The sequence below is a fragment of the Cheilinus undulatus genome, linkage group 24, assembly GCF_018320785.1.
Source record: "Cheilinus undulatus linkage group 24, ASM1832078v1, whole genome shotgun sequence".
In the NCBI taxonomy this organism is placed as follows: domain Eukaryota; kingdom Metazoa; phylum Chordata; class Actinopteri; order Labriformes; family Labridae; genus Cheilinus; species Cheilinus undulatus.
Genome location: NC_054888.1, coordinates 14,676,036 through 14,694,931, shown reverse-complemented (window position 1 = coordinate 14,694,931; position 18,896 = coordinate 14,676,036). Strand labels below are relative to the sequence as shown.

The window sequence follows — 18,896 nt, the reverse complement described above, 5'->3', positions numbered from 1 at the left end:
GACTTGATAAATTGGCAATGCATCGTGCCATCTATCCCAATGGAGCAAGCCATAGTCTTCAAAAATTCCATTATTGGGCTGATCATCGTCCCAGAAGAATTTGGTCACCTCTCCAGCTCTGGACCACGTCCACTTCTCCCTGTCAGTGCCGTCCCTCTCCAGTCCGATCCAGAAATAGCTAAACCTATTGTAGTAGGTGTAGTAATCGACAAGGTTACGAAGAAGCATGATGTCATGTTCACTGCTTATTGGAGCAAGCTCTGTGTAATGCTGCCGGCAGTGATCCTGAGCTCCATCCCTTTCTGTTGCCGTGTCTATGTAGACATACTTTCCAAAAGCTGCAGACAGGCTCAACAGGAGGAAAAAGGGCAATGCTTTTGCCATCTTGGTGTTGTGTTACAGATGGGCAACCTGGCTGTATGCCTGAGACATTTATGCTGCAGTTTTATGTTTTCTTTCTATACAGTAAATTTGCATAGGAGGGGCCCTGACCTTCAAGGGATACAGGAACACACAGCTGTTCCCTCCTACTATATGATTTACCATAAGATCATGGCATTTACGGATTTTGAAAAAGCTTCAGACCTGGGTGATGAAGAACTAGTTGTTAATAATGCTAACAAATCCCTTAAGACCCTGAAAGCACTACTTCTTTATTTCATCCCAGTCCTGTAAGTTTCACAAGATAGTGTTGGGACATACAAAGCATGTCATGCTGGTCATACAGTCTTTTAAATAGGTTGCTATGATATTTAAAGCGTGCATTGACATCATCTCCAGAAGGGGTCTCTTGCTAATCAAAAACAGTTTCATTCAGCTGGGAGCCTTTATGTTTTAGTAACAATTACTTCCTGTTTCATGGCAAGACAAAAATGTTTGACATTGCCCTTTAACGTTCATTCATGGGTCTTCCTGACCTCTTTTCTTTCTTTATAAAATTTGAAGTGGGTTGGATTCATTAAGTTCATCCAAGAAAGAGGCATCAAAATGCATCATTTTAACACTTTTTTAAACCAAAAATTAAAAAGTACCAACTTCCTGTTGATTGTTCCAAATGAGTCTACAGCATCTGCCACATGAAACCCATATGTAATTTATAATTCTTTCATTAGCCTTGTGTCCCCTGTATTACATTGCAGTATAAGTGCTTGAAGACCCTGAAAGCACTACTTCCTGTTTCATCCCAGTCCTGTAAGTTTCACAAGATAGTGTTGGGACATACCAAGCATGTCATACAGTCTTTTAAGACTAGGTAACATATTGGAATATATTTGAAGCTAGCATTGACATCATGTCCAGAAGTAGTGTCTTTAGTGTCTTTATGTTTAAGTAACAATTACTTCCTGTCTAATGGCAGTGGCACGGTATGTTGGGACATACCAAGCATGTTCACATAGGTCGCATATCTGAAGATATTTAAAGCTAGCGTTGGCATCCTGTTCAGAGTTAGTCTTTAGTTAACCATGTACAGTTTAAGGTAGTTTGTATATGCTTATCAGTAACTTCTGTTTCATGGCGAGACACCAGTCTTTAAGAAGATGCAAGAGAATCACCCTTTAAGTTTTATTCAAGTTTTTCCTTTGCAACAACTGAAGATTGAAAAATTCTAATTAATGCCCGAATGTCTTGTTGGTGGAGAAACCGCACCACTGAAATATTATCCTCGTCTACTGGTTGAGTAGCCTTTACTCTAACAAATCATAACATTAGTCATGCCAAGTGAAATTTATTTAGCTCAAAGTTAAAAATCAAATCTTTAAAAAGTGAAAAATAGATAAAATAATATAAAGGATGACCATTATTACTAATACATCACGCAAATATTAATTCAGCTTTCAAACAACCAGAGCCAGTCATTTTACCTTAAATCATAATTATTCCACACTATAAATAAACCAAGTCTCCTCACATGGGGTCCCGCTCTCTCAAAGGAAATATACAAATGAAGGCAGCACCTATATGCCGAAGTTAATGATGCTGCACAAGCAAATGTTGGATTTGTTTGAGGAAAAACTCAAGTGTTGCTTGACTTCGATGGCAAGCACAGCTTGGAGCAGGTGTGTGCAAATCATGTTTTCTAGGGAAATAGTGACAGGATTTTACATGAAGAGCACATCTAGAGAGGACAAATGTAAAACAGAGTAAGAAGGAAAGGAAAAATAAAGATACACTGTATTATATTTTGCATTTTCTTAATTCCTAATATATAATGAGAACCAATCTTAAAGTCAAGTTCAGTCTTTGCAAGACAGCATCTAAAGAAGATGCAAAGTCTTTGGAGCACTGTTGCATGACCACATGATCATATATTTTCTGATCTGCTGGATTCACAGAGCACCAATCTACCCTCATATATCTGTTAGGCTTACAGGTCTGTTTTACAGATATTATTGACTTTGAAGGAACTTTTTGTTCACCAGTGAGGCCCCTCTTTTTCTGCAGTCGGTCTTGAGCTCACAGCTGTTGCAGTAAGAATCTGCCTGGTGACACAAACCTTCATGTTTACCACCCTCTCATCTCAACCTTTGCATCTCCATGAGCCTTTGCCCTGTATCAGTGTTATCAGTGTCATGCTGTGATTGGATTCCTTATTAAAACTGAGGAGATAATTTCCAAAATTTTGAACATTTCTTTCAAGTTCGTCTAAGACAAATAGTCGGTAAAAGCTTGCATCAGGGTGTAAGATTCATTTCAGGTAGGAAAAAACAAAGAATACTAAAAGTAAAGCACCTTATTTTGGACTATCTCTTCAGTTTCTTGACATATTTTGTGTATGATGTCAGTGTTTTTGACTCATCTTGTCATAATCTAACCTGTACCTGGTCATTGTTTTGAAGACGCATTTTCCAACATACTCATTTGTTTACTTTTTCTTGGATTCTCACCATTATATAGCCCTATATTTCATCCCAAATTTCAGGATTTAAAGGTCACATATCTTACCTCTTTAACACAAATTTATATTGTTCTCAGAGGTCCCTGAAACATTCCTGTGAAGTTTGTTGCTGAAAAAACACTCCAGTATTTGATTTTTGCATGTCTAAAAAACCCTCTGTTTCAGCCCTGCTCAGAACGAGCTGTTTCTGTGTCTGTGGCTTTAAACTTTCATGATCTGTCTGACTCCACCCCTGACCACGACCCTCTAAGAAAATAGATGTAGCTTTAAAAAAGTGAGTGAGTAGTTAAATGCTGGCAGCTAAGAGAAGGATTCAAATGGTGTTTTTTTCTTCCAAGCAGGGAGGGCCAATCAAACATGGGGGCGGGACTAACTCCCCACATGACATCATGAGGGGAGAATCTGAGAACGGCTTGTTTCAGCAGACATTTTCTGAAAGGTGGAGAATGAAGGGGGTTGGGTGGCTTTTTTCTATTTTTGGGGGGTGGTTTTGGGCAGGCCAGGGGCACACATTTGTTAGAAATGCCTCAAAAAGTGTATTTTGCATATGTGACCTTTAAGAATAAATTTGGGGTAAAATCAGGTAAGATTAATACCCTACATTTTGGCTGGATACACATTAGGCAAACTCGAACATATAAACATAAATGGCTGAATATGGTTGATATTAATGAATCTGTTTCTTTAAAAGGACAACACATTTTTTTCTCTGGGCTACTTTACTTTTGACTTCAATGTTCAGTTTTACATATGAATCCAAGAATTTTCGTCCAATTCCTAACACCATGTCTCCACTTGTCTCACTTTAAATCAAGTCAATACCTAGCATGGAAACAGCATAAAAAACATCCCTTTGACTCAATGTTTTATTTCCTAAAACATGAACTGTCATCGCCTTTTCTTTGAGCATTGTGCAACATGCTAAAGATTAATACATCCATGCATGACTTGTAGGGACATCTTATTTTCTTGCTTTACTTGGGAATATCTTTGTAACATTTCTCTGCTTTTCTCTTTGTTTCTCTCTTTAGCTCGTTCTCCTCCTGGTTTGGCCAAGACTCCTCTGTCAGCACTTGGACTGAAGCCTCATCAGGGTGGATCAGGTCAGTTTAAACTCATCAAATATGTTATTTTTCCCATTTTAATATCATAAAGCTGAATTTAGATGGAGAACAACTTCCTGTTTATGGCATGATTATGTAAATTATTGTCAAACTTTCTGCATATTTGTTGATTTAAATATCTTAACTAGAATTGAAAAGTGACCGTCCAAACACATTAAACATACCCATTATCCATTTTTACATCATAATGCTGAATTTAGGCATGTTACAACTTCCTGTTCAATGACAAGAATATATCATAAAATGTACAATTTTCTTCATCTTTATTGATTAAAAACATCTTAATACAAATTTTAAAACGACACTTGAAAGCACATTAAACACACAAATCTCCCACAATTTTAATGTGCTAAAACTGAATTTAGGCATTTGACAACTTTCTGTTTCATGGCGTAAGTATATAAATTATTGTCAAATTTTCTGCATATTTGTTGATTTAAATATCTTAACTAGAATTGAAAAGTGACCGTCCAAACACATTAAACATACCCATTATCCATTTTTACATCATAATGCTGAATTTAGGCATGTTACAACTTCCTGTTCAATGACAAGAATATATCATAAAATGTAAAAATTTTCTTCATCTTTATTGATCAAAAACATCTTAATAAGAATTTAAAAATGACAATTCAAAGCACATTAAACACACAAATCTCCCACAATTTAATGCGCTAAAACTGAATTTAGGCATGTGACAACTTCCTGTTTCATGGCCATCACATTTTCCTCATCTTTCTTGATTGAATCATCTTAACAAGCATCTAAAAATGACAGAAAACAGGCGTAGAAGGCATAGATCAATGTTTCCACTTTTCTCTTCTTAAATTTTTCTAAATATGTTTAGAAATTGTATCCAGGCTGTTTCGCTTAGATTTGACATCACACAGCTTAAATAAAAAGACAGACTCATTTAGTTTATTTGACACTGCAGCTTTGGAGTGCTGTAATAGTTGGTGTCTGCTGCCCTCTAGTGGTCACAAAATGCTACAGCTCTCCCTCCTAATCGTGCTTTGCACTCAAAGTGTTCCCTCCTTTTCTCCTCCTCTCCCACACATCTTTTACTCTCTTCCTCTCCTGCTTTCTTTCTCTGTTTTTGCTGTCAGACTCTGAATCTAATGACGGAGATCAAGGTAAGGGCGTTTCTATGGCACTGTCGATGTCTCTGCACCAAACACCAGAACAAAGCAGTCCTTTTCTCTGCTGCACTTCTTTTGTCTGTTCAGTCTTTCAGTATTTTTGTGTTTCACTGCAACCTTCTTCCTTTACAGTCCTGCATCCCAGTTTTGCCACCAAATTTGTGTTCAGATACATGTAAAGAATGACTTTCACTTTGAATAATTTTCTTGTTTTGGTCACTCTGTTTCTCGTTGTTCGAGTCAAGCACATGATAACTGCATCCCATTTGGTTTTGGGGACGAAAAAGTGTTAATCGTGACTGTGTGGTTGGACTAATCGTGTTCATTTTGTGTCTTTGTGGCTGTCAGATAACCGTAACTTTGGTGACTCCAGGGTCCAGCAGTTCAACGCTCCCCTCTCCTCCAGTAGCCCTGTCAACAGCACTGATGGGTGAGTCATCACAAAAGCAAAAACATCTGTCCTAAATTCAGGAATTCATGATTGAAGGCAATAAATAGTCAATTTCATTAGAAGAAGACCTATATATGCTACTTCTATTCAATCTATTTTTTTAGAGTCCTTCTTTTCAGTATTGATGATTTAAGCACAGATACACACAAGACAAGGTTTTAACTATTAAAATTTTGTATGTATGTTAGGACCTTCGTGTAATTATTTTTGTTGAAAATGTTGACTTTTCATTATCAGGTTTCAATACAAAAAAGGTGGTGTTGTGAGTGCATACTGTATAATTGCAAAAATGTAAAACATATTCAAATTATTTGTTGATTTTCATTTTATTATGTATTAAACAGGCACTTTGGGGGATGAACTTTCAAATAAGCTAAAGACATTTTCAAAATAGTGTAATCAACATATTTTTCATATATATTTTTCTTTCTTTTTCTTTTTCTTTTTTTTTTTTTATTTTTCAAAATGTCCAACATTTTTTGGGCTCCAACAGGGAGTACCGTCCCTATGTCTAAGCCAGCCACAAGGGGGCGACTGAGATATTTTAGCTAAATATTTAGCTGTCATGTTGTCTGTCTCTTGGTTTGATGTGAATATGGTGTGTAGGAAAATTTTGTTCCCAAAACACCTGAAGCTGAACGTTTCCTCAGAAAAGTTTTTATCAAGAATGAACTGATGAATACATGTTGAACATGCTTTATATTTGCTAATAAGGGCTTATATTTCTAAAAAAAAAAAAAACAAATGGATGAAAAACACAAAGTCATTTCTGATTCCATTATTTCAATCTCAGTTGATTTTGGAGTCGTTTTAATAGCTGTAGATGTAATGAAATAATACAAATAATTAGAAAAAAAATCCCCCAATTACCACAACATTTTTCTTCTAGAAACTCTCCTCTGCACATATTTTGAATTTGATCATGTTATAGGGGCCAGATGTGAAGTTATGTATGATACGTGTGATATGATATGTATCATCATAAGTTGCTTTTTCATTTTGTATTTTATTGTATCATTTTGTTTTATATTGTATCAAATCTTGCTGATCTGTATTTTACTGTTTCATATCATCTATTGTAATGTATTGTACCATGACATATGGTACTGTTTTGTATCATATCATGAAATATCGTATTTCATCCTATCATATTGTATCGTACTGTTTTAATCATGTATGGCAGTGTTACTCAACCCTGCTCAACCAAAGAGGCAAACTGTTGAAAAATACATGCAAGCGCCTGATCTAAGTGACAAAAATGGGCTAAAACCACAATAGTAATAAGTCAAAGGTAACAAAAAGTGTCGGAAAAATTGGTAAAAATGGGCAGTGTAGGTATAAAATGGCAAAAATTTGGTGAAGATTGGCTTGGGAGGAAGTGGTAAAAATGGTTGAGAAGTGACATAAAATGAGTTACAGGTGGCAAAAATTGTCAAAAAGCTGCAAAAACATGGCAAAATAATGAGTGAAAGTGACTAAATGGGAAAAATCAGCAAAAGTGGCAAGGGGAGGGGTGGCATTTAATGGCAACAGGCAGTTTACATGGGCAAAATTGGCAAAAAAAAAAAAAAAGGGTAAAATTGAAAAAAGCAGGATTAAAGAATCAAAAATGGGCAAAAACAGGCAAAATAGATTAAAAGTGGCAAAAAATGGAAAAGGTGGCAAAATATTTTGAAAAAGGGCAACGAAAATATATACAAACAAAAAAATAAAGGTTCTTCTTAGTTTCAGCACAAGGCAGTGCTATCATGCTTATTTTGTAAACAAACATTTTGACAAGAATTTGTTGATGTTTTTATTAATTTGTGACTACACTAAGACGACACTGTAAATGGTAAACATATTGGCAACCAAAGTAATAATGTTATCTTGATTTATGTTGCCCTAATTAATTACCCCACTAAATAGTGGCACCAATAGTGTTCCAGGTGCATAGCCAGATTTAACCAGGACCAACCAGGTCCCCCTGATATCTGACTGGCCTCCCCAAAATCCTTAAATTGGTTGGCCATTTGCCTTGTCAACCACTAACTAGCCACGTTAACACATCAAGTCACTCGGAATATCTTAAAAGACTGTAGTCAAGAAGTAATTTGTGAGCCTCTTAATTTCTATACACAAACATTTAAAAATAAATAAAATTATCAAGAATATAGTTTGATTATTTTAAGTATATTTCTGAGTTTTTGCTTTTTCTGTCTATAGAAGGAGAATTGGTTCCTCAGATAGCCCTGCCCCCTCCCACCCTCACAGACTCGACTCCCCTGAAGGCTCCCAGGTCAACATCATGGGCGTCCACACTGTCCCCGGCAGCCCCAACACCCTCCACCGCACCGTGGCCACCAATACGCCACCCAGCCCCGCCCTCCAGAGACGCCTAGGCCAAGCCAGCCCCTCACTGACCAGACACGCTCCTCCTGTTGCTGGCGCCATCCCCTCCAGCCCTCTGATCGGCCGGAAAGCAGCAGCAACAGCCGCCGCTGTGCCTCCTAGCCCTCTGATGGGTCGCCGCATGGCACCCAGCGGCCATGCCACGCCTGACGAGATGGGTGCCGCTTCGAGACAAGGGAGCGCCCAACCACCTGCAACACCCGCCTTCCCCGTGTCACCGCAGCTGCCGGAGAAGAGACACATGTCAAGTGGCGACGCAGAAAGGACAGATAACAAGAATCTAACGCCTACGCCTGCAAGCGGAGGAAGCACACCAAATCTCTCCAGCTCTCACACGCAGCCAGACGTCTCGAAGTCCATTTATGGTGAGATGCTTTACAAAAAGATGCCTTTTCAGCTTCTAGAAGGCTTTTCTCATCTACAGTGATGTTTTTTGTTGTCTTTTGTTCAAACAGATGGTTATCCAGACATTAAGATGAATGTGAAGTTTGTCCAGGATACGTCAAAGTTCTGGTACAAGCCGGATATCTCCAGAGAGCAAGGTGAGGACGAAATATTTTCAACAAAAAGATCAGCAGAAGAAAAACAACATTTGCATTTCCCTTAACTCTGTTCCCTTCTCCTTCCTCTTCTTGTCTCCTTCTATCAGCCATCAATCTGTTAAAGGACAGAGAGCCTGGGGCATTCATCATTAGGGACAGCCACTCCTTCCGTGGAGCATACGGCCTCGCCATGAAGGTGGCCTGCCCACCGCCAACAGTCCAGCAAAACAAGAAAGGTAAAGACGCTAACTTCAATAGCAAAGCAATTCAATAAAATCAGTGATCTTTTCATTAATCACTCAAATTTTCCAGTTGGTGACATGACGAACGAGCTGGTAAGGCACTTTCTCATCGAGACGAGTGCCAAAGGCGTCCGACTGAAGGGATGTCCCAATGAGCCCTACTTCGGTGAGGCTATAGCTGTTTTTCTTGTAAATTCTTATCAAAAAGAGGAATTCTAACACAGAGATAACATTTTTTGCAGGTTGTCTTTCTGCTCTGGTGTACCAACACTCCATGACTCCTCTGGCTCTGCCCTGCAAGCTCATGATCCCCACCAAAGGTCAGTAAATGGAAAGAAATTGTCAGTCAGTGAAAAAGCAGTTTGTTAAAATGTTTGTTTTTGAAATATTCTTTTGTTCCCTTTCAGATCCGAATGAAGAGGCATTGGAACTTGCCACCCCCACTGATCCTGTCGTTGAACTTCTAAAGCAAGGAGCAGGTAAACAAGAGGAACTAAAATTAAATTTCACAGCAGGCTTAGCAGGTACAAACTAGACCTCCAAGGTGTTATTAAGTCCAAGTCTAAAGCCACTGCTTTAAGTTACCATTGTGCAAGAGTTTCATTGGAAAATAAACACCAAAATGTAAGGGTTCTTAAAAGCTTCAAGGTTATGTGGAAAAAATCAGCAGAGAACAAGATGCAAACAACTGTAAAGACAGCCAACATGACTGGAGTATAAAAACTACATGATAGTGGCAAAAAAAAAAAAACTTGAAACAAAGTGACTTTAAAGGGTAGACAGTTACAAAAAACATAGAAAAGACCATATTAAGACAAAAATTGACAATAAAGAAAAATGACACAATGTTAAAGACACTTTTAAAACCTTGTAGAGAGACAAGACAGCAAAACATAATCATGATAATTGTCAAAGAGAGCCTAAACAACCACAACGTGAATTGAAATGACTATAAAGAGACATAAAACTAACAAATTGAACCAAACAACTACAAAGAGACACAAGAAAAGGGGCAAAACAAATACAAAGCACAAAAGAAACCAATAAGACAACAAAGAGACATATTACAACAACAAAGGGGCCAAAATCACTACAAAGAGACATAATACAACAACTAAGACACCTAAAAAGACTACAAAGAGACATAATACAACAACAAAGGCACCCAAAAAGACTACAAAGAGACATAATAAAACAACAAAGGCACCCAAAAAGAATACAAAGAGAGACAATACAACAACAAAGGACCCAAAATTGCTGGAAAGAGACAATAACCAACCAAAATGTGGCCCAAAACAAATAAAAAGAGACACAATACAACATCAAAAGAATCACAACCTTACAAAAATAATCAAAACAACAAAAAGAGAGAACAAAATGACTACAAAAGTCACAAAAACACAGAGAGGAGTTCCAACGGACTACAAAGAAACACAAAACAAAAACCAGTTAACCAAGACAACCAAGAGACACAAAATTACTTCTAATCATTACAAAGAGACACAGTGCCTGAAAAAAGGGACTTAAATGACTTATAAACAACATAAAACAACAACAACGGGAACCAAAATCTACTACAAAGATCACAGAAAATTGAAAAGGGAAACCAATTTGACAACAGTTAGACAAAAAACAACAAGGCTGGAAAGACAAAAAAAACATGACAGGACCCAAGACAATGACAAATAGAGAAAAATAACAAAAGTAAAGAAAACTACAAACAGAAAAAATAATTTAAAATAAAATAGCTGTGAGTCTCAACCAAACCAACAAAAACCAATAATGTTTCTCTCTGAACATGTATTATTTATCATGACTCTTACTGCTGACCCCTGGCCAGGTTACTCTTGTGAAAGAGCTCTCAATGTGTCTTCACCAGGTTAAAAATAGTTATTCTTTAAGCTTCCTATTTTAGTTAATTTCCTGACAACATTTTCATCCTTACGTTACAGTCCAGAAAGTTCCTGAAGACGCTCATGGTAAATTCTGGTTTGCACTCTAACTGAATGTGAATGCTGTAATGCCTGCCCTTATAGAAAGAATGCTTATATAAATATTTAATTCATCACCTCATTTTTATATAAGAGTAAGTGTAAATGAAACACATGACAAAAATATGCACACAGTTTTTATACAAGGAATGTTGAAGGATTCCTAAAAGTTAAAAATCCCTTTGCAGTGCATGACAGATTTAACTCCACAGCTTTCCACTTCACCTCCAGTCACTTCACATTAACCTGCATGCACGCGGACGTCTTCCAGTGTCTGTTTGAGTTAACTTTGTCTCTGTTTTGTTTCCTGGTAGCGTGCAACGTCCTCTACATCAACTCAGTGGACATGGAGTCTCTCACGGGGCCTCAAGCTGTCGCCAAGGCTATCACTCAGACCCTGTCCACCAACCCGCTGCCCGCTGCGACCACCGTCCACTTCAAAGTGTCCTCGCAGGGCATCACACTCACAGACAGCCAGAGGAAGTGAGTCAACAACACAGGAACCAAACAATGTCTTCTACAGTACTTATATTTAAAAGATCTGTTGTTTTTGGCAGCATTTTGTCTGATTGTGGATTGAAGGCACATTAAATTAAAACTTTACTGGCAACAACATCTACACTGAAATGGATGAAACTGTATTAAAGATTAGTGAATATTGTCTAAGACAACCGGGTTGTTGTGTAGACCCAAAAAATAGAAAAAGATTGCGGAAAAACATTATTTTTTTGTCCTGTATTTGCAAAGTTAATCTGATTAATTAATTTTTCACATATTGCCTGGCTGGGTTCTATTCAGATTGATTCCTTGATTTGAATGCTGCTTTGGTGCCCCCAAGTGGTGATTTTAAAGAAAGACATGTGTATGAACATTCAGACTTCATGTACCAGACAAGGGGACCAAACAACTACAATGATATACGAAACATTAACAGCTAAAGCCGAGAATACACGGTGTGATTTCAAGTCGACCATACTACAGTCGTGGCAAAATGTCACCTCCATGTCAGCTGCAGGTCGTCAGGTTGAAGTCGGGCCGTGGTCAGCCGTCGTAACCCCCTGTACACAGAACAACAAATGACGGCTGATCCAACTGAAAGTCCGCCCAACAAAATTCGTAGCTGAATCCGAGAATTGCACAGTGTATACCCAGCTTTAAACAATAACAAAGAGGTGCAATTCAACAACAAACAGATCCTTATCATTTCAAAGAGACACAATCAAAGGAAAAAAATACTACAAAGACACAAAACAACAACAACTGGATCCAAATGACTACAAAGAGACACTTTACAACAACAGCGGGGCACAAATGACTGGAGAGACTACACAGAGACACAAAAAGGGACAGAAAACTTCAAAGAGACTGCACAGAGACACAAGAAAGGAACAAAAAACTTCAAAGACACTACACAGAGACACAAGAAAGGAACAAAAAACTTCAAAGAGACACAAGAAAGGACTATAAACTTCAACGAGACTAAACACAGATACAAAATGACAACAAAGGGTCACAAAACAACTACAAAGAGACAATAAAACAATAGGATTCAGGCTACAAAGAGACTACAATGCGGCACAGAACAAAAACAAAGGCATGCAAAAAAAAAACTTCAGAGACACAAAAAGACAACAAAGTGGCACAGAACAAAAACAAAGGGATGCGAAAAATACTTAAAAGAGGCACAAAACAACAAAAAGGAGACAACTCAACAACAAATTCTCATCTTTATGCTACATTCCTTTCTTACTTGCTCCAAAATTCTAAGAAAAATATCTACATCCGTAAATGGTCATTAAAAGTTCTGTACTCATAAAAATCTACATGCAACATTGGTTAAAGTGAAGAATTGTACTTAAGTAACACTTTTTCTATACATACTTGTACAAACAGTTACATTTATCTGCTTTTTATTTCTTTCTTCAGACTTTTCTTCAGGCGACATTACCCCATCAACACGGTGACCTACTGTGACATTGATCCCCAAGACAGAAAGTAAGAAAATTAACTGTAGAAAACCATTTAAATAAGAGCATTTCGTCACCAGTTGTGTATAAAATGCTGTTTTTTGTTCATAGATGGGGTAAAGAGGGAGGAGGCTCAGTGAGGTAAGTTTGACATATTACAAGTTTGAGTATTTTTTTGGGCTATTTTTATCTGAATTTTATGCATTTCTTTGCAATATGAGATGCATGTCGTAACTTAGAGGGGCTTTTTTGTTTCTTCAGGCTTTTTGGATTTGTGGCGAGAAAACAAGGAAGCACAACAGACAACGTTAGCCACCTGTTTGCCGAGCTGGACCCCGACCAGCCAGCCTCTGCCATCGTCAGCTTCATCTCCAAAATAATGAAGCGGTGAAACCCCCTGAGATGTGCAAATGGCGTTGGCCATTTTTTGAAATCCTCCTTCCTTCCTTCGTCGTTCGTTGGTGTTTTCTTCGCCAGGACTCGATGATGTCCTTTTTGTTTCTGTTTCCTGTTTTTTCCCCTTCTCTCTCTCTTTTTCGTCTCTCTGCCTTGCTGGTTTGTCTTGACTTTTTTGGAAGTGGAAATGAAGCGCTAGTGGACGTGCCAGGTGGAGCTGCGAACGTGACAAACATGAAGGCAACCGAAGGGAGAAAATTAACTCACAGGGCAACCTGTAATAGAAGAAAAAAGCTAGCTAAAGTACTTAGAGAGGCGAAGCTAAGTGCAGTCAGGAAACGCGTAAGGACTTGTACGTTTCAGGGTTTTCTGTTGTCGTTTTTCGTCGATTGATTTACCAAAGGTAGTCGCAACACAAGTGCAAGAATGATGTAGCTATTAAGCCATTTTTATTTCCTCTTTTAAAAGATGAAGTGTCGACAAAACAAAGGAAAAAAAAAAGAACTCATCTTCAGGAAAAAAGTGAGCCTTGACGGCTTTTAGCAAAATCTGAAGACCTTATGCATGTTAGCTTGATCTTTAAGCTCGGTTCTTCTACCTTCCACACAAAAAAAAAGAGAAAAATCATTGTGAAAACCTTTAGAGTGGTGATTTCTGGGTCTGTTGTGTGTTTTGGAAAGGGCTCTGCAGTGAAACAACGACTGATTTAAAACTGCGCACAGCAGACCGGACTGGGAAAAAAAAAAAGAAAACACGCCACGCTAAACGAAAAAAAAAAATCACCGCACTTTGCATCGGTCCAAGCCTGAAATCTCTTGAAAGTGAAATATTGCATCAACTTCAAAATAAGAGGAAGACTTTGTCCACAAGATGGCACCACTCACTCAGGCTTGGACCTTCCCCTCTTCCTCCTTTAGACTCCCATCACCAACTGCTTGAAACACACTGGAAACCACCAGGGACTAACCCCACTCTGGACCTATGCACTGTCTTCTTTATGCATGTTGTTGTCCCGAGACTTGCACCACCCCTCCTCTCTCTCCATAGCCACATTCACTGAAAACATTCTATGCTTTGTGCTAAAAAAGAAAACAACGTAAAAAACCTTAAGACACGTACACGGAAGTTGTACGACTTGTCGAAAGACTGCATGAATAGAAACATTTTTGTACGTTAAAAGAAGAAGTAGACAAACCCATTGTTGAAGTAGTGACATGATGGTGAGATGCTATATTTTTCTTATTTTTCTTTAATTTTTTGGTCCATTTGAGCCAGGGTTACCTTTCACTGTAACGAAGACAGTCCGATTTTTTCATTTTTCCGTCTCACAGTGTCGTCGAAAGTCACATTTAGATACTTTTAGGGCAAAAAAAGGAAAGGAGTTTCCACACTGTGCGCAAATGCCTGCTTCTGAACACGCTCAACCATCACAATAAGCTAAGGAAAAATTGATATTGATATAAATGTACATAGATATACTACTTTGAAAGGTGACATAGCGAAAAAGTATTTATTTTTGTTGCTTTGGTCCCTCATGATTACTCATATATACATATATTGTACAGTCTAGATAAAGAAGATTACCTAAATGGGTCGAGAAAAAATATAGACTTATTTTGGCTAAAGATTTCAAAGTCTGACGATTTTGAAATGTGTTTGAATATATGGTGTACATTACTTTGTACATGTATATGTTTGTTTTTTTTTTGGCTCGTCATGTTTTTGTTTTGTTTGCGTTCTCTCCGAACGAGGTAGGGCATGAATGCGATAGACGAAATTGCATGGACTGACGCATTTTTTCGACAGCAGAAAAATGCGCCGTAGCTGGTAGAAACTCAAAGGTTAAGATGACGATTTTAGCAAAAGGGAAGAAAAATTAAACCTCAAATGCAATATGAAAACAGCTGTATGCACCCATGACAGTTACTTTTATAATTTTGCCAAAGATTCAAACACTTTACATCTATGCCGACTGGCTGCATGTTGCTTTTTATGTTCCATTTTTTTGTGTTTCACACGCAGCTTTTCATAGCAAGAAGTTTAACCAGTCGGGACTCATGGATACCAGGTTATTTGCCATAAATGTTACAAGGGGCCTTTTTAGATTTACATTTATCTACAGGTGATTTATTTTTTCCTTTAAGTGTAATGCTCTGAAAAAAGTGGCAAACAGGCCTGCTGGACAAACAAATTTTCCAGTGATATCTAGCTGCAGACCAGGAGCACAAGTCCCCTAGTGTGACAAAAGCCATTGATGGCAGTGATGTCATGATAATTTAAAAAAACCTATTTACAATACATTAGCTTCCCTCAGAATAAAGCTAACATTAACACACTCCGATTTAGTCCAGCTGTAGCCCCTGGCATGACAAAAGTCCCCTGAAATATTAAAGCAATGTAATGAGAAAAAAGTTTAAAACATATTTGATAACCTATTCTCCACCCCTAGGAACACAGCTGGCATTAGCACACTCCAATTATATCCAGCTCCAGGCTCAGAGCCCAAGCACCTGGTGTAAAAAAGAACCCTTGTTGTGACAAAAGTCCTGTGATGCAACAAAAGTCCCCTGGTCATACATAATCTCCCTGGTATGATTAAAGTCCCCTGTTATGACAAAAGTCCCTTGGTGTGACAAAGGCCCTGATTTGATTTAAAGAAAAAAAAAATCCCCTGGTGTGACAAAAGCTCCTTCATATGGCAGAAGCCCCCTTGTGCAACAAAAGTACACTGATAGGCAAAAGCCCCCGGGTGCAATTAAAGTCTCCTAGTAAAATAAAATACCCCTGACATACAAAAGTCCCCCGGTGTATAAAAATTATCTAGGGTATTAAAGTCCCTTGGTGTACCTAAAGTCCCCTGGAATGACAAAAGTCCCCCTGAGTGACAAAAGCCCTAATTTGTGACAAAAGTCCGCTAGTATGACACAAGTCCCCTGGTGCAACAAAAGCCCCCCTGGTTTGATAATGCCACCTGCCGGAATAAAATCCCCCTGGTTACATAAATTGTGCCTGTAAGGACAAAAGCCCTCTGGTATGACTAAAGTCCTCTTGTATGGAAAATGTCCCTTGATGCGAAAAAAGCTTCCTGGTATGACAAAAGCCACCTTGTATGAAAAAGTCCCCTGGTGCGACAAAAGCCCCCTTGGTTAGCAACAGAGAAACCATACTGAAACACAGAAAAGCTATAAAACATCATTTTCAGTGATTAAAAAGCTTTATTAAAAATGAATTTGTTTTTACTGTTTTAAATTCTAAAACCTTGGTAGCTTGTTTCTAGCCCAACAACAAAGTATGGGCTAGAAAAACTATAAATAATAAAATCCTGATTTACATAGTTGACTGGCTGTTGAGTGTGGGAGGACAGCATATTGACTTTTAGTTTAGTAAGCAGTAAAGATGTCAAAAGCAGTCTGAATCCATAAAAATAATCATCATGTACGTCACTTCTGTCACGCCAGAGGCTTTGTCACATCAGAAGCTTGTGCTCCTGGGCTGCAGCTACGTGCTACTTAGAATCTGGAAGTGTAATCAAAGCACTTAAATTCACAAAAATAAAGGATGGCAAATTCTGTAAAGCAGGTAAAGATGGACACATCTCACCTTTATGCTAAGAGCTCCACAGCTGCAGCTTTTTTTCTTTGTCAGACTGCCAAAGGTGTCTTCTCTGACCCCGTTCGAAGTCGCAATTTATTTATTCTTATTTATTCTTTTTAATTTTTTCAAGGTTTCATTGTCGCATTATCACGACGGTCAGTGTTAACGAATGGAGGAATGTATGGTGGCGATTCATTCAAAGCAAAGAGGTACAAAACACAAAAATCCACTAAAAAAAGTCAGAAAAAAAAAAAAAAAATGCTGTATGAATTAAAAAATAAACCCAATTTTGTATTGCACCTTTTTGTTCTGAGTCAAGCGTCACCTCTGTGAAAAAGACTTCTGTGACCCCGCTGTACACATGATGGGACTTATTGTATGAATGTGCTTCTATGGATGTACAAAAAGGGTCTCAGATTTTGTTTGCGCTTCTCATTTACATTATATTGTCATGGCTTACCTGTTCCTAAGGAGAAAAAAAACATTAAAGCAATACAAATCAGTTACATTCAAGATTTGTGGGTGGTTTTTTTGTGGTTATGGAGCAGTTTTAGTCATGATTTAAATGCTTAAAGCTTTTTTTTTTTTTTAGAAGGTTTTCTTCTCCATCTTCCATCATCGGCTTCACTGTCAGGTGTGCAGCTCGTTTGGTTTGATTCGAAACACCTTTGGGGGAGGGGGGGTATTTAAAGGCTCCCAAAATGCCATGTGCTCTTCAGTGTTGGGGGACAAAAACCTTGTATGCAAATCAAAACCTTTCCCTCATATAAAACTTGCTCTGCTCACCTTCATTCCCCTTTTAAAATTTGCATTTTAACACAGCTTTTGTTGCCCTTTTATCCATGGGTTTTTAGGTCCAATTGCACAACACAAAAGCAACAAGTTGAGGCCTTATTCAAGGGGGTTTCATTATGTGGCAAAGCTGCCGAAGCACAGGTGTGGATGATATAAGAAATAATGGCAGCTCCATTCAGCTGCGGCTCATTTAAGACATTAAAATATAAAAAATGTGCCTGAAAAGGAAGTTGTCACTGCCAAGCAGAAGTTGCAAACGATAAAAGATCAATTGTACAGAAGTATTTGTACAAAAGAAGACATGCTGCTTAGATGAAGAGGTGATAAATAAAGCCAGGCTGCTTTAGAAGCCATCTAATTCCACCTTAAGATCAAGATTTTTTTCTTGTTTTTGGGTATAACATACACATGCCAGGATAGCCAGCTGATGTTTGACCCTGTGATTACAATTAAATGAAAGGAAGAATGTGTTGCTTTCATGATTATTTATAATACCTACATTTATGTTTTTGAACTCAAATGCAAACATAGTTAATGAGAAATCAAGCTGCTTTTTTAATGCAGTCACAGTGATAGTTATTTTTTTATTTTACTTGCAAATTTATTTTTTACAAGAGCATTTAGTGATGCATATTAAACGTTTTATTTAAATATTTGCAGCCAATAAAAATTACTAAATAGAAAAAAGAAAGGAAAAAGTAAATTAAACAAAAAAGTACATCAGTAAAATTCAAAATGATAAATAAAAATAAATAAAAAAAACCTTAACAAAAAAATATATTTTTCTAAACAAATTAAAACTCAAAATTAGTAATATGAAAATACATATTGAAAAATAATTCAAAACTAAAATATTAAGCAAAAATATTGGAATAAATTAAATTTAAGGAAGAATGTGTTGCTATCATGATTCTTTATAATACTAGCATTTATATTTTTTAACTTAAGTGCAAAAATAAAAAGTTAATTTAATGAAAAACACAGAATTCCATTAATTTCAAGCTGCTTTTTGAATGCAGTGAAATTGATTGTTACTAGTTGTTTTACTTGCATATTTATTTTTTACAAGTGCATTTAGTGATACATATAAAAAGATTTGTTGGAAATACTTACAGCCAAAAAAACTGACTAAAAAGAATAAAGAAAAAAAATGACTAAATCGAAAAACTGAAAATAGTACACTGAAAATAGATTGAATAAAGTAAATTAATAAAATTCAAATAAAATCAAATTAAATTAAAAGAAGTTACCAAATAAACTCCTATTTTTCCAAACAAATAAAGTTTAAAATGAATTATATTAAAAGTGTTTTAAAATAATTAGAAAATACTTACAAATAAAATAACATCAGAATAAAAATTTTAAAAA

The 18,896-nt window shown here is 37.2% G+C and overlaps 1 protein-coding gene across 8 annotated transcripts in view; it reads left to right on the top strand.

Moving 5' to 3' along the window:
* Positions 1-17,246, top strand: part of LOC121506530 (tensin-like) — a 145,823-nt gene extending 128,577 nt beyond the window's left edge. For 5 of the 8 annotated variants that reach the window (XM_041782379.1, XM_041782378.1, XM_041782375.1 and 2 more), the window contains 14 exons: positions 3,928-3,999; positions 5,127-5,153; positions 5,508-5,589; positions 7,816-8,366; positions 8,457-8,543; positions 8,651-8,779; positions 8,856-8,951; positions 9,028-9,105; positions 9,193-9,264; positions 10,738-10,764; positions 11,091-11,259; positions 12,703-12,771; positions 12,855-12,884; positions 13,005-17,246. In XM_041782379.1, coding sequence (XP_041638313.1) covers positions 3,928-3,999; positions 5,127-5,153; positions 5,508-5,589; positions 7,816-8,366; positions 8,457-8,543; positions 8,651-8,779; positions 8,856-8,951; positions 9,028-9,105; positions 9,193-9,264; positions 10,738-10,764; positions 11,091-11,259; positions 12,703-12,771; positions 12,855-12,884; positions 13,005-13,134 — 1,619 coding nt within the window. In that variant the 3' untranslated portion in view covers positions 13,135-17,246. The remainder of the gene's footprint in view (positions 1-3,927; positions 4,000-5,126; positions 5,154-5,507; positions 5,590-7,815; positions 8,367-8,456; positions 8,544-8,650; positions 8,780-8,855; positions 8,952-9,027; positions 9,106-9,192; positions 9,265-10,737; positions 10,765-11,090; positions 11,260-12,702; positions 12,772-12,854; positions 12,885-13,004) is intronic. The other 3 variants (XM_041782381.1, XM_041782377.1, XM_041782373.1) reach the window with 1 other exon arrangement.
* Positions 17,247-18,896: the final 1,650 nt, after the last annotated feature.